The sequence below is a fragment of the Procambarus clarkii genome, chromosome 14 (assembly GCF_040958095.1).
Source record: "Procambarus clarkii isolate CNS0578487 chromosome 14, FALCON_Pclarkii_2.0, whole genome shotgun sequence".
Taxonomy (NCBI): domain Eukaryota; kingdom Metazoa; phylum Arthropoda; class Malacostraca; order Decapoda; family Cambaridae; genus Procambarus; species Procambarus clarkii.
In genome coordinates, this window is record NC_091163.1 from 40,667,248 (window position 1) to 40,682,809 (window position 15,562).

The following is a 15,562-nucleotide window of genomic DNA, read 5'->3' on the forward strand; positions in this document are numbered from 1 at the left end:
TTTATTGTCCTATTATCTTGGGACTAGTTTTAAAATGCGCGCCTTTTTATTGCAAACAATTTGATACCAAAATGAAAGATGCAACACAAATATTTATGTCAGAACATTGGAAAGATATAAATAAATTTGTGATGATGAGCGTCAAGAATTAAAATATTTGTTAAAAATCCAGTTATTGCTCTATTATTCTGGGACTAGTTTTAAAATACTCGCCTTTTTATTGCGAACAATTTGATACCAAAACGAGCGACGTAGCACGAAATTTGATGTTATCAAATTGAACGAGTTGAACATTAGGTTGCAATGTACAAAATGGTGCTCGTTCACGGGTAACTAGGCTTTTCTGCGGGGAGGCACTCCAGCCTTTTGTACATTTTATTCATACACATCTGTAGGGAATTTAATTGCGAACACAATGATACCAAAACGAGCGACGTAGCACGAGAATTAAGGTAAAAAAATGGAACGAGAATGCACATGTTACTGATTTTGTGCGTTTTTGCCGACTTTACGCTTTGCTGTTGGCAGTCACGCTAGGCTTTTGGACATTATATTTATACACACCTGTAGAGAATTTAATTGCGAACACAATGATACCAAAACGAGCGACGTAGCACGAGAATTAAGGTGAGAAAGCTGGAACGAGTATATACATTTGGGTGTCACCGCGCGCTTACCCACACGGAGGGGCTACCTACCCCCTGTCAACCGTGAGTTTCCACGGAGCGCGAAAGTGTTAAAGTCTCATTAAAGACATTATCAACACAGTAAATTCATCAATTACTCCGGGTGCCTGCACACACCAATAATAATCATAAATATCGTGAGTACTCTTTATAGTCCCACTCTTCACACTGGTGCCTTTCTGTTACATAGGTGAGCCTTGCTCACGACATACAAAATACTCTGGCTAAATAATATAGCTGACTAAAGGGGAATTGGGAGGGAAACTAGAATCACCTACTTCCACCTATCCTCCGGTGAGAGTTGAGTTGTAGCTCCTGGTCCTGGCTCCTGCCTCGTGTAGGAAACGCCCCCACACACACACTGTCGTGTCCTCCAGGAACTCCATCAACGTCCCACCGTAAGCGCGTCGTCTCCGTGCCTTTTCACTGCAGGTCCGTGCTCCTCCTCGACTTCTTGTAGGGTTGGAGTCGGTCTCCCGGCCGTCGACTTCTCCTCCCAGCTACGGCTGCCCGCCTACGTCTCGGCTGCAGTCGTTCGGATTCCCGAATAGTTTTCTTCTTCCACTGCTTCCCGGTGACTCGGTCCAGCCACTACGCCATCACAAACGGGTGAACTGCCTCAGACGTCGCATACGTCACTGCACAGACTTCACTTCTTCTTGCACAGTACCTGTCCTGGAGCACTTGTTGCTCAATATCCCGTCGATTCCCTCTCTGGTCCAACACATGAACGAAGGAAGACCTCACAGAGTACTTGCAGACTTCGGGTGACGCGTAAAATCCACGGGAGCGGGAAACAACTGTCAAACTGACAGGACCAATATTCGCACGTCCAACCACCTTGACGTGTCGTGTCAGACTGATTCCCTCCGGAGGATTGGCCCATCCACTACGTCATCACTGTGGAGCTATCAGCGGTCGCATACGTCGCTGCCTAGACTCCACTCTTGCACAACACCTGTTCCTGGAGCACTTGTTGCTCAATATTCTGTCAATTCCTTCTCTGGTCCAACACATGAACGAAGGAAGACCCCACAGGTGATGGCAGACCACGGGTGATGCGTAAATCCTCCGGAGACGGGGTAAACTGTCCAACTCACAGGACCCCCAGCGCACGTCTGACCTCCTTGACGTGCTGTCTTAGACTGATGGCACCAGCGCGGCGCGATGACCGGACCCTCCTTCCTTCGTGACGTCATATTCGCCACGGGAGGTTTTCATTGGCTCCCTGTGCCACGTCGCTGTCGGTGACCAATCTGGTGTCACTGACGTCACACAGTTTTGGCAGGAAAACAGAAGAGCTAGCGCCATATTGGCTTCCTAAAGGGCCTAAACCACAGGCCAAAATACTCTTCTTCTATGAATTTCTCGGCACTTCGAGAACACTACATTCTCCTACACATATCAAACTGATGCCTGCGACGTAGAGAACGCTCGGGTAAAGTGGACATGACTCTTACTGCAGGCGTGGGAGAAATATAAGGGGGGGGGGAACACCGTCACACTATCTATCCATCCAGTCCCCTCACCATCTATCTATCCATCCAGTCCCCCCACCATCCATCCAGTCCCCTCACCATCCATCCAGTCCCCTCACCATCCATCCAGTCCCCTCACCATCCATCCAGTCCCCCCACCATCCATCCAGTCCCCTCACCGTCCATCCAGTCCCCTCACCATCCATCCAGTCCCCTCACCATCCATCTAGTCCCCTCACCATCCATCCAGTCCCCTCACCATCCATCCAGTCCCCTCACCATCCATCCAGTCCCCTCACCATCCATCCAGTCCCCTCACCATCCATCCAGTCCCCTCACCATCCATCCAGCCCCCTCACCATCCATCCAGCCCCCTCACCATCCATCCAGCCCCCTCACCATCCATCCAGTCCCCTCACCATCCATCCAGTCCCCCCACCATCCAGCCAGCCCCCTCACCATCCATCCAGTCCCCTCACCATCCATCCAGTCCCCCCACCATCCATCCAGTCCCCTCACCATCCATCCAGTCTCCCCACCATCCATCCAGCCCCCTCACCATCCATCCAGTCCTCTCACCATCCATCCAGTCCCCCCACCATCCATCCAGTCCCCTCACCATCCATCCAGTCCCCTCACCATCCATCCAGTCCCCCCACCATCCATCCTGTTATCCTCCCAAATGCAATATTCAAGCGTGATCATCACTAGGCAGGAGACAGGTAACCTGAAGCGTGCCTCGTCCGTGACACCAGGCACCACGTGCTTGGTCCACCCATACGTGTATCAACAAAGTCGCAAGGCGAGGCAAAGGTCATAACCTGATTCAAATTTTCCAAAGAAATTGAGGTCGTAAATTGAAAAATTTGGAAAGAGGGATGTCCGCTACCCCGAGGTTCCACCGTATTAATATTGCAACCACCACCATCACCACCACCCAGTGTGTCCACCACCTCATATTACCGTCACCATTTTGTGTCTCCACCCTTCCCCTCTTCTCTCCTTGTCTATTCAACTCTTTCCTTACCTTCCCTCTCTCCCATACTTATTATACCACCAGAACTTGTTCCTTCTCATCCCCACCTGTCTTTTAGCATTTTCCTTGATCACAGTGCATGTCTGCTAGTGTTACTTCCATTGTCACTCCCACCCAACACTCCCCTCTTCAGCACCCAACACTTCCCCCCCCTCCTCCAGCACCCAACACTCCCCTCTTCAGCACCCAACACTCCCCCCCTCCAGCACCCAACCACCTCCCCCCCCTCCCTCCAGCACCCAACCACCTCCCCCCCCCCCCTCCCTCCAGCACCCAACCCTTCCCCCTCCAGCACCCAACACTTCCCCCTCCAGCACCCAACACTCCCCCCTCCAGCACCCAACACTTCCCCCTCCAGCACCCAACAATACCCCCCCCCTCCTTCAGCACCCAATACTCCCCCACCAGCAGAATCCACCACCTGACACCCCCAGCATTTCAAACCTCATTTGCCTGGGAAAGATACCAGCAGGAAGGTACTTTCTGTGATTACCATTGTGTAGTTGAACTATATCTAGTTGACTCAAGATCATGTCCAACATGTTTGTGTTGCAGATGTTTCATCGAGAGCATAACTGTTCGATCAGGGGCTGGCTCGGTGGAAGATTCTACCACTCAAACAGACCGTCCCCCCAGCTCCTGTGACTCAAATAACCCATCCGGGGTAGTTACCGAGGTGAGCATTATGTTTATGTACAGTTGCCCATCATCAACACCAGTCATCACCCTCGTTTATTCTCTAATCGAAGGTGATGACTGGTTGATGACTGGTGATGACTATTCTGTCCATTTGGTGATACCGTACTAGTAAAGATAACATTGAGAATCTTTTTTTGAGCTAATGACTCTGATCACCATGGTCTTGTGTGTAATGTGTATGTGTGGAGTGACCAGAGACGCAAGTTTAATTCCGAGGCATCGCTCAAAAACCTGTTCTCATAGATATACTGTATCACGCTGCTGCTGTTGTGGAAAGCCAGAGCCACCTCAAGCAAAGCATCCACATCAAAGTCTCTGTCGCTTCATGGATTAAATGTTACAATATGTTCACTGTATATTACCATAATGCATGTTAGCTTGGTTGACCAGACAACCAACCAGGAGGTTCGGTCAGAGACCAGGTCACCGAGTCATTGATCCTTGGAACCAACTCGAGGTAGAAAGATTCACTCCCTCATGATGCACTGCATCCACTTTTTGACTCCTTGTCATTTATACATTCTTGATATGCATACCTTACCTCACCAAGCACTCACATGTTGTACCTGACTTGCATCTTTGCTGACATTCTCTCTTTCCTCGTATCTCATTTATACTATTCAGTTTCTTCACTCTCTATTAAAGTATTAAAAAGTCCTTATTACAGTAGTTGTTTGTAATTTAATATGCAATAAAATCACAAGAATTTTATGTATCCGTAAAGATAATGTTGAAAACCATATGATGGGATCGAACCCTCGACCCTGGACGCGGGTTCATTTCCACTGTACAGCCTTGGTATTTTCTCATCATCTAAGCTGTTTTATTTCAAATTACTTACAGTAATTAGTTTATTATATTGTTTACACTCTTTTTAGATGCGTATGTCAGTGCTGCTTGCTCGTGAATGTGAGGAAGAGACAGGTGGCAAAGGGGACAGCATTGTGGCCGCTGCTGCTGCACCTCCTGTCAAAAAGAAGGCAAGTCGGAAACAGTCTCGTGAGAAGCAGCAGCATTATGGTTCTAAGGACAGCGTTAAAGTTGTCAACGAAATAGGTGGACCGAGGAGTATTGAAGTAAGGACAATATTACTTTACCTATTTACTTCTTGTTTTGTTATCAGTGAAGACGCTCAGAATTTTTTGTTATTAAACATATTTAATTTTTAATCCCGTGTTGGCAAGTAAAATCTTTCTACAATGCTCCATGATATTTTTTATTGCAGCAGTGTTGTATTTGATTACTGTGAGGTTTTATTCGGGAATTTGTTCCTCTGATTCATTTCTTCCATTAAAGGGAGTATTCCCACAAACAGTGTTTTCCTGACATTAAAAGTACCTTCAGATGAGCTCCTATTTGTGTTCAACCAAGCTCTCTTATATATCTAATCAGTGGATGCAACTAACCAATGATCCCATGTCTTATTATGTTACGCAGTAATCCGTTTCATAAATTACATACTGTAATGGCAAAACAGTAGATATTAAAAACGTAACTGAAAGGTGGAGAATGTCATGCACAACGATAGTGATGGGAGTCCCATCTTACTAACATCACGTGCATGTAGTGTGTGTGTGTGAATGGGAAGTTCGTTAATTGGTATGCAGACACTGGCTGTTATATAATGTTGATTCCATTGCCCTGCTGTGTACTTGCCATTTAATAGGATTTAATTTATTGACTACAAACTGGCTGTTTTATTGATTTCATTTATTGACTACTTGCGTACTGGCTGTTTTATCAATTTCATTTATTGACTACTGTACTTGCGTACTGGCTATTTTATCAACTTAATTTAGTGACCTGCTGCAGACCGGCTGCTTTATAAGATTGAACTCGTGTACCTGCAGTATTTTGCCAACTAAATTATATACACCATAAAAATAGTTTAATGAAGTTCAGGTTAGAAAAGTAGTTTATAGTACTGTGTTATATAAGCATTAATGCTTGCCAAAATGACTCAAAAATGTGATTATCACAACTGAAAGGGGCTGCACTGGGCATGTGTGGCATTAGGTAGGTTTATCCGTGGTTGATTCCACCCCTCCTTTGGGGTTGTGCTCTTCTGTTCTCCTCAGCTTCTGATGAGTCTTGTTTTTTCTATTTGTTTCCTGTAGTGAGATAGCTGCAGCTCTTCCATCTGAGAAGCCCTACCAGAATCCCAGCATTGAATGTAATGAAATGCCTCTTTCTGGTGGGTCCATTGTGGCTTCATGGACCCTCCCTCCCTTTCCCTCAGGAGCTGCCCAACAACTTCGGGTGGATGGTGGAGCGACGGTCTCGCTTCATGCAGGTCGGCGTTCAATTCTCAACCATCAGAGTGGTTGGGCACCATTCCTTCCCCCTGTTCTATCCCAAATCCTTATCCTGACCCCTTCTCAGTGTTATATAGATGCAATGGCTTGGCACTTTCTCCTGCTAATTCCCTCCCTCCTTCAGGAGCCTCAGTTAGCCTTGGTTCAGCCCATGGCTGGAGAGAGTCCACCTCCTGAACCACCAGCTCCTGGTGCTGCAGCCTGGTGCTGGGAGGTGTACCAACCAAACTGCTGGGCAATTCATTTTCTGTTTTGTCTACTTTTGCCTTACTCTTATCCATTTTGTCTCTCTCTCTCTCTCAACCTTTCTGGTGGCTATTTCCTTGCTTAGAGTGATCTAGCATCCCCTGCTCCTTGCACCTCTGTGAGAGGACCAAGTTTTGGCTTTTGGTGGGCTGTTAATGACTAGCAAGAGCCTCTTTGGCGTGGAGCTATTCGGAGTGGCTAGCAACAGGGAGCTACTGAGGACTGAAACGGGCATTTCATTACACTCGGTGATGATTGTTTTTTTTTTAAACTTGTCAAAATCATTGCGTTAAATAGGCACCAATGATATTTAAACCAGTCACCTTCCACTCCAGTGACTTAGCAACCTAGCCTCCTATGACAACCACTGACATCACCTACCTTATGCGGTAAATATTTGTTAAGCTACTATATATTTGAGATACTCGGTTTTCTGTGGGGAGCCCTTCCGGCTCCCTGCAGCTACCGGACTGATATGTGATATATTAGTCTGAGGCATCAGTCAATTGGAGTTCAGCCTTCCGGGACCACGAACCAGAACCTGGTCCCCTCAGAGGCAAAGGGTGCAATGGCGTATGGAAACTTCCCTTGTATTTGGGGCATTCCATATCTGCCATTAACCGTGGTTAGCACCCAGAAAGATTGGCATAACAAAACAGACCCCTACACTGTAAGAAAAAATTGCAATCGAAGATCAAACACAGAGGCAGAACTCCCCCAACCTAAAGAATCAAGCAAATGTCACACACCGCTACCGTGCTGCTTGTCCGTACAACCCTGGGGAGCCCCAGACCCCACCCTTGTGCCAGTTACTCAGACCTCCAGTTCGTTGGCTATTGCAATCTGGGGCGGTCGTCAACTCTGTCCTCGATTTCTTGGCAGTGTTTCACCTTAGTGGTGTTCTCTGCGGTATTGTGATGTTATGGCCAGGTGTAACTACAGTGTACTGAGGCTGCATGTGCTTAGGGATACCTTCCCTAGACACTGTAAGTACTACGATTGGGTGCTAGAGTTGCCTTCCATAGTGCCTTTGGGAAATCACTTCTGTAGGGTTCTTGCTGCTCGGCATTTGCCCAGCCCTTGAGGCCAGCTGGGGTTTCGTGGCCTTTGTTTGGCCTTGGGTAGGAAGTGGTCTTGTTGCTGGTTGGGGCGCAAGGTGCTACGCAGCTTGCCCACTTATGCGGCGGCCATGTGCCTGTTCCTTCTAGAGACGTTGTACTTTTGTGGAGTTTTTCTTTTTGTTTTCCTTGCCAGGAGGGGGATCTGCCTTGTTTGGTTATTGGTCCACTTAAGGTTGTTGGTGGCCCTCCTCTAGGCCCCCGTGATTGTGCACGTCGCAGGGGTTCAATTTTTAGCACATTCCCCTTTGTTAGCTCTTGGGTTTCACCAGCTTTGTAGCACCTTGCCTGGGCTTCCCATAGCAGTCAGTCTGCGGGCCCTAGAAAACTTCGTTGAGGCACAGTAGACCAGTGGATGCATTTTCTGAATTCCAGCTTGCCTTGTGCAAGTTTGAGTGTTGCTCTGTACCCTTGTCTCGGGTGATAGCCACCTCTTTTACCTCCGTCATGCTGCCTGTTGGGTCGATGACACCTTTGACACTGACAAAACCTCTGATCCGGAGTCTACCGAGATGTGTTCTCTGCTCCTGCTCCAATATACCCATTCTATTGTCAGTGAGGTTCGGGTTTAGGTTACTGCAATGTGTTGGAGTAGTTGTCCACTCGGATGCCTCGAGGCTGACCAATTTGGTTAGGCCCTGCACCCCCCTTTCCAGTTCCCGGGGTTGGGGCGGGGTTTAGTTGGTGATGAGACTTGGGCGGCTTCAAGGGTTACCCCTTTCGGGTTACAGACAGGGGCATTCGAGCCTGCTCCTCCTGCCGAGGCTTAAGGGTCCTATCAGCAGACCCCTTCTTTGCTACCTTTCCCCTGAACTCAGACTTTTCTTCAGGGGTAGTGGGTGTGGAGGCCAACTCTGCCCCGGGGCCTCTGTTGAGGGTTCCTGGGCCTGTGGGGGAAGCCCGCTAGCAGTTCTGGGGCTGTTTGCCCCTGCTAGGGCTTTGGGCCTTCTAGGAGAGGAGGTTTTCCTCCCTCTCCTAGCATGTGTCTGGGAGTGTGCACTCACATTTTTGGGGCATTTTTTCCCCTCAGTCTGGAGTTTTTTATCGTCCAATTGCCGTGTCTCTGTTTTGTTCTTTCTTATGGGGTGTTCTGCCCTTTATGCTCCTCTGGAAACTTTTTGGGTTTTGGTTTTTTGGTCTGGTTTTGTTTTTTCTATGTTTGGGTTCTGGGTCCTGGTTTTTGGGCCCAGTGTTCGAACCTGTTTGCTCTGATTGCTCCCACACCTTATGTCCCTCAGTTTTCGGTCTGTTTCTGGCTGTTTTTGCCGGTGGTTCAGTCTGGATCTTGTGTTTTCCTTTCGTTTCTGTGGTGCATTTTCCACCAGCAAATGTGGTTGTTAGGGCTTCCCCCGGGATCGTTTCTAGGATCCTTTGGTCTCTTCAGTTTCGTTCCGGAAGTTTTCTTCCTCTTGGGTTTCCTTTTCGAGGTTTGGAAGGTCCTTGGATTACCTCCTGTGTGCCCCAATCTTTCCTCTTCTGCGGTTCCAGGGTCTTATTGGCTTGCAGACTGCGATTCTTGGGTCTTGGCAGGTATTTTGTGGTCGTGCCAGGCTCCGGCTTCTGATTGTCAAGGTGGGCTTTGGTGCAGCTTTTATGTAGATGCCTACTCCAAAGCCGTCTTCATCTGGTCGGCGTGGTGCTCGCTCTGCTCGCAAGTCGGGTTATTGTATTGTATTGTATTATTCTTTTTTTTTTTTTTTTTTTTTTTTTTTTTTTTTTTTTTTTTTATCTTGGAGGGGGTGCTTTTGCAGGTCACCCCGTTGGCAGGGCACTGGGGAAAAAGGCTGGCTCTGTTTGACCACGCTTTGTCCTACAATTTGTGGGCAGTTCGGGGCGTGTCCTCTGGCCTGTGGTGGCATTGGGCGGCAGCTCCTCCTCCTCCTCTGGGGGGTTTGGAGCTGGTGCGGCGGGCATCTTCCCCTTCGCTCTGTCAGGTCATCGTGTTTCAATCCCACAACGGGACTGTGCGGATCTTTGGTTCATTCTGGTTTTGTCTTGTCTGTACCACTGGCTTCCTTTTGGATGACTCAGTCCCAGATCTGGTTTCTTTCGGGGCCGTGTTGTTGGGTGGTGTCTCTGGCCCATTGGGATGTGTGCTGGCTTGTCCCGCTTCATCTGGGTTTCAGGGACTGGTTCCGTTTCGTGGTGGGGTGGTGTGTGCTTCTCATCTTCATTGCCTTTCTTTTGGCTGGTTTTTGGCACCTCGCATTTCCATGTCTTACCCGGCTCATGCTGGCCCATCTAAATCTGCTTGGTTTTTGGGTGTTGCCCCACCTCAATGGCTGGTTGGTGTTGGTTCCCAGCCAGTCTACTTGTCTGCTCACTGTAGGGGTGGTTCTTTCCTGGTTTGCCATGTTCAGGTTCCTGGTGATCTGGAGGAAGTCCCATCTGGTTCCATCCCAGGTTCAGACCTGGTTGCGCCTTGTGTGGGACTCTTAGATCGCTTCCATGTCTCTCCCTCTGTAGGCGTTGCTGAGGCTGCAGTCTCACCTTCAGCTGTTTCTGAGGAGTTCCAAGGTCACTCGGCGGTTGCTCGAGGAGTTGTGTGGAATCTGAACTTCGCCGTATTGGTTTCCCTGCCGAGTTGGGTCTGGCTGCGGCATCTGTTTGGGTTCCTTCTGCCTCTCTTGTGATCGCTGGGTTCAGCCTCCAGGGGCCTTGTGTCGGTTGCTGCGTCGTTGGCTTCCTCTTTGGGTTTTTCGGGGTTCAGTGCCTTGACACCAACTCGAACCCTCGCTTGATGTGTTCACGGATGCGTTGTCTCTTGGCTGGGGTTTTATGACTAGTCTCACCGGGCCGGCCGGGGACGGTGGGCTCAGTCCTTCTGTCGGGCTCACAGCATGGTGCAGGAGTTAGAGGTGATTTGGTTTTCACTTCGGAGGGTTCGGGTCACTTAGGGTTCAGTGATTTGGCTCGATTCGGACTGCTCTCTGGTGGTTCGTTGCCTGAACCGCAGGAGTTCTCTTCGGTCCTTGACTCTTTGGGTCTGGTCCCTTCGAGTGACTCGTCTGCTGGTTTCTTGGGGTTTGGCTTTCTGTGCGGTTCATTTTCAGGGAGTGTCCTATGTCTTAATGGTCGGCCTGTCTTGGTTCATTCTCCTGTCTACAGAATAGATGGTCGACGCCGACTCCTTCACTTGGCTCTGACAGTCGTACGAGCTCTCGGAGGTGGACCTCTTTGCGGTAGCGTCTCCCGATATATATGGCGCCCTTCCCGACTGTGGAGCCGTCACGGTGGATGCCCTTCGGCAGGACTGGTCGAGGTGGGATTACCTATACATCTTTCCCCATGGTCCAGCTGTTGCTGCGGGTCCTGGCTTGGTTGGAGACTTACCAGGGGAGAGTCTTACTGGTGGCCCCTTGGTGGCCGGCCCATCCTTGGTTTCAGGCGCTGCTTGCTTAGTGTCCGAATCCAGGCCATTTTCAGCGGCTCCGCCGCTTTCAGCAGATCGAACTGATCCCGTACATGGCTGGTTTGGTCTACTCCTTCGCACTTCGTGTCTGGTCTTTTTGACACGGGTGTATCACCACTTGTATGGTGATCAGGTGGCTTCGTTAATGGTGTTCCACCTGTAAGCTTCATCTCGGTGATGGTATGAAATTTTTCTGGTGTTCTTTTCGCCATTTTCTTTCTCCGTAGGTTGTCTTCTTTTTCTCATCAGGTTCTTTTGTCTTTTCTTGTTTTTTTCAGGACCGTCATTTGGTGCTGCATACTGTTGCCTCTTATCGTGCAGTGCTGCCAGAGCCACTTTAGCTTGCATTCGGGGTGGATGTCACTTCCGCCCCCGTTCCGTAAGTTTTCTCCCGCCTTGTTTCGCCTCCAGCCTGCTCATGCGACACCTGAGCGGTCCTGGTCCTTGGATCGGGTGCTCTCTTTTTTTTATCTCTTCTCCCCAGTTTGTGGTGGCCCCTTCGGTTCAAGGTTATTTTTCTAAGGAGCAGTTTCTGTTGGCATTGGTCTCTTGGGGTCGGGTTGGTGAGCTTAATGCTCTCCTCCGGCACAGGGCTTTCTGCTCTTTCGGTCCTGGTGGTCGGTGTGTTTGGTTGCAGCCGTCTCCTTCTTTTCTGCCAGAAAATGAGTTGGCTGCTTTCTGGGGGCCCCTTGGTTCATTGATGCTTGGTTGGTCTGGCCGAGGGTGCATGGGTTGTGTACGGTTGCGGCTCTTTGCGGTTCTTTGCACGCCTCGGTTTTCTGTGGCTGAGGCCGAGCTTTGGGTTGATCCGGTTTCCTTCGTTCCCTGTTCCAGGGCTCGAGTCTCTCAGGTCGTCTGCAGGGTCCCTCAATCTGGTCGGCGGTTTTCTTTTTGTCTTGATGCTCGGCCTCTGAACTAGAGGTGTGAGTAGCCGGCATGGGGTGGTCCAGGTCTTCCCCCTCCCGCAGCCCCTACCTAGGGAGGGGGAGGGCTGCACGGACAAGCGGCGCTGTGGTGGTGTGTAACGTTTGTTTACTTGCTTCTTTCTTTAGGCTCGGGGGAGTTCTACCTTTCTGTTCGGTCTTTGGTTGCAATTTTTTTTTACCACATGGGGTATGTTTTGTTATGCCAATCTTTCTGGGTGCTAACCCCGGTTAATGGCAGACACGGATTGCCCCCAAATACAAGGGGGTTTCCATAGGCCATTGCTCCCTTTGTCTTTCTGAGGGGACCAGGTTCTGGCTCGTGGTCCCCTTGTAGGCTGAACTCCAATTGACTGATGCCCCAGACTAATATATCACATATCGGTCCGATAGCTGCAGGGAGCCTCCGGGGCTCACCCAGAAAATGGCGTTTCATTACATTCAACGCTGGTTTTTTCTTTCCATACAGCGGGGCAGGGGAAGTGGTGCTGCCTTATTTTCGGGGGTCATCTTATGCGCTGAATATAAGCCTAAACCTGAATTACACCTCAAAATTTTTGGGGTCGACTTATGTGGCAGGTCGACTTCGATGCCGACATATACGGTACTACATTACTGGTTATAGATAATAAACGTCGCGGTGCAACTCTTAATTTGAAATGATTAATTGGGCTGGAGTGAAGCCCATTATTTGCCAGCATATTTGTCATGCCAAAGTTACAATTTTTTGTTTCTCCTCATAGTCCCTCCCACTTGCCCCTCCTCCCCCCCCATTTGCCCCTTCCACCACACTTGCCCCTCCCCCCCCACACTTGCCCCTCCCCCCCCACACTTGCCCCTCCCCCCACACTTGCCTCCTCCCCCCCACACTTGCCTCCTCCCCCCCACACTTGCCCCTCCCCACACACTTGCCTCCTCCCCACACACTTGCCCCTCACCCCACACTTGCCTCCCCTCCCCCCCACACTTGCCCCTCCCCCCCTACACTTGCCTCCCCTCCCTTCCCCCTCAAAAAATATATTGAATATTTCATCATACATTTATTGAAAGTTATATTAAAGTGATTTTGTTGGGGAAAATTACTACAGTATTTGTTCATGTAAATACAATATACTGTAACCTCAGTTGGTAGACCCTCAGCACTTGTCCTATCTGCCGGCATATATGGTAATTTATAAAGCAGTATAAATGCCACTAATACTCTTAATGTAGGTTTATCTATTCCTAATTCTTTTACAATTAATAAAAAGTGATAAACTAACAGTGACATTATAATTGGTGAGCTTAGACCTATATTTATTGGATGTACTTGACTGTAACTTTGACTCAGTTTTCACCTGCTGCCTTTATACTTCACTTCACGCTCATTTGCAATCATTAAATTGAAACCCAAATTGATGAGAATTTTTTTTCTGGTAGTGCTTCTGCTTAGCTTCCATACATACTTGCTTTAATTACAAGTGAAGGTACGTACACAGAGGACAACAAAGAGATTAGTGAAATTCTAAGAAGCCAGTATGAGGCTATGTTTAGCACACCAATAAACAACATGAAAGTTGATGACCCAGACAGCTTCTTTATGAATGACATTCAAGCTGCAGATAATATAACGGATATTAACACAAACTCGGAAGACTTTGAAAGAGAAATTGACAATATGCCCATGCACTCAGCTCCTGGGCCTGGCTCTTTGTTTGTCGGTGCTGTCATCTGTCATCTGACAGGCTTGTTGACCTGTCATCCTTTGCAGATGACACAAAAATCAGCATGAAAATTATCTCTGCTGAGGACATTGAAAAATTACAACCGGATATCAACAATGTTTTCGATTGGGCAGCAGAAAATAACATGATGTTTAACAGCGATAAATTCCAGGTACTCAGGTACGGCAAAAATGAGGACCTGAACCATAATACAGGGTACAAAACACAATCGAATCTGCCCATCATAGGTAAACAGCATGTCAAGGATTTGGGAATAATGATGTCGATAACCTAATGTTTAGGGAGCATAACCAAGCAAATATTGCGTCAGCCAAAAAAATGATGGGATGGATTACGAGAACTTTCAAATCCAGGGATCCCATCACAATGGTTGTACTCTTCAAGTCATTTGTGTTGTCCCGTCTCGAGTACTGCTCAGTACTTACTCACCCCTTCAGAGCAGGAGAGATTGCTGAAATTGAGGGAATACAGAGAACATATACGGCATGCATAGACGCGATAAAGCACCTAAATTATTGGGATCGTCTGAAAGCTCTCCAAATGTACTCACTAGAAAGGAGACGAGAGAGATACCAAATAATATACACATGGAAAATACTGGAAGGCAAGGTCCCTAATCTACACAGGAAAATAACAACGTACTGGAGTGAACGATATGGAAGAAAATGCAGAATAGAACCAGTGAAGAGCAGAGATGCCATAGGCACAATCAGAGAACACTGTATAAACATCACATATCCGCGGTTGTTCAACGTCCTCCCAGCGAGCATCAGAAATATTGCCGGAACAACCATGGACATCTTCAAGAGAAAACTAGACTGTTTTCTAAGAGAAGTTCCGGATCAGCCGGGCTGTGGTGGGTATGTGAGCCTGCGGGCTACTCCAAGCAACAGCCTGGTGGACCAAACTCTCACAAGTCAAGCCTGGCCTCGGGCCGGACTTGGGGAGTAGAAGAACTCCAAGTACCCCATCAACCAGGTATCAACCAGGTAATCATTACTTGGAAAATATTAGAAGGACTGGTCCCAAATCTGCACACAGAAATAAGACTACTTGAGACCAGAAGGCATGGCAGAATGTGCAAAATAGCCCCACTGAAGAGCAGAGGTGCATTAGGCATGCTGAGAGACAACTCGATCAACATCAAAGGCCCAAGACTTTTCAACACACTTCTCCCCACACATACAGGGCATAGCTGGCCAACTTCTCGCAGGGTTTAAAAGAGAACTTGACAAGCACCTTCAAAGGATACCTGATTAACCAGGCTGTGACTTAGGTTGCGAGCAGCCGCATCAAACAGCCTGGTGGATCATACCGGACTGTTTGATGCGCATCAACCAGGAGGCGTTGTCAGTGACCGGGCTGCGTGGACATTAATCCCCGGAATCTTCAACAGGTAGGTAGGTTGGGATTTGTACTTTTATAGAATACATACTATGACTGGTGCCTTGCGTTACTTAACCATCGTTTGGTGGACACGAGACAATAAAACATTAATCTCCAGCTATATAGTACCACCCTGGTCAGCCGGACCAACCGGGCTGTGGTGGGTATGTGGGCCTGCGGGCTGCTCCAAGCAACAGCCTGGTGGACCAAACTCTCACAAGTCGAGCCTGGCCTCGGGCCGGGCTTGGGGAGTAGAAGAACTCCCAGAACCCCATCAACCAGGTATCAACCAGGTATCCAGTGATACTTAGATCATTGCAAGTGGCTTGTACAGTATTGTGACCGCTGTTGTTAAAGTGAGTACTGAGAGCCTGTCAGGGTAAACTCTTGACAGCAGTCCTTGCAGCGGGTCCTTCACATCATCCTCTGTGTTGTATAGGGTCGCAAAGGTACCTGGCTTCTGTGCCGAGGAGTGTAAATCCAGATTTAGGTATTGGCAAGCTGGTCCAGCTCAGATGTTTCTCAACCAACTTTGAGTA

At 48.5% G+C, this 15,562-nt stretch overlaps 1 protein-coding gene across 15 annotated transcripts in view; it reads left to right on the forward strand.

Moving 5' to 3' along the window:
• Mrgn1 (Mahogunin ring finger 1) overlaps positions 1-15,562 on the forward strand; it is a 153,430-nt gene that overhangs the window by 104,967 nt on the left and 32,901 nt on the right. For 12 of the 15 annotated variants that reach the window (XR_011228478.1, XR_011228479.1, XM_045763015.2 and 9 more), the window contains 2 exons: positions 3,756-3,876; positions 4,778-4,975. Coding sequence is in view for 13 of the 15 variants with exons in the window: in XM_045763015.2 (XP_045618971.2) it covers positions 3,756-3,876; positions 4,778-4,975 (319 nt within the window). In the remaining 2 variants the exon portion in view is untranslated. Of the gene's footprint in view, positions 1-3,755; positions 3,877-4,777; positions 4,976-12,382; positions 12,608-15,562 lie in introns of those variants that run through there. The other 3 variants (XM_069324538.1, XM_069324539.1, XM_069324537.1) reach the window with 2 other exon arrangements.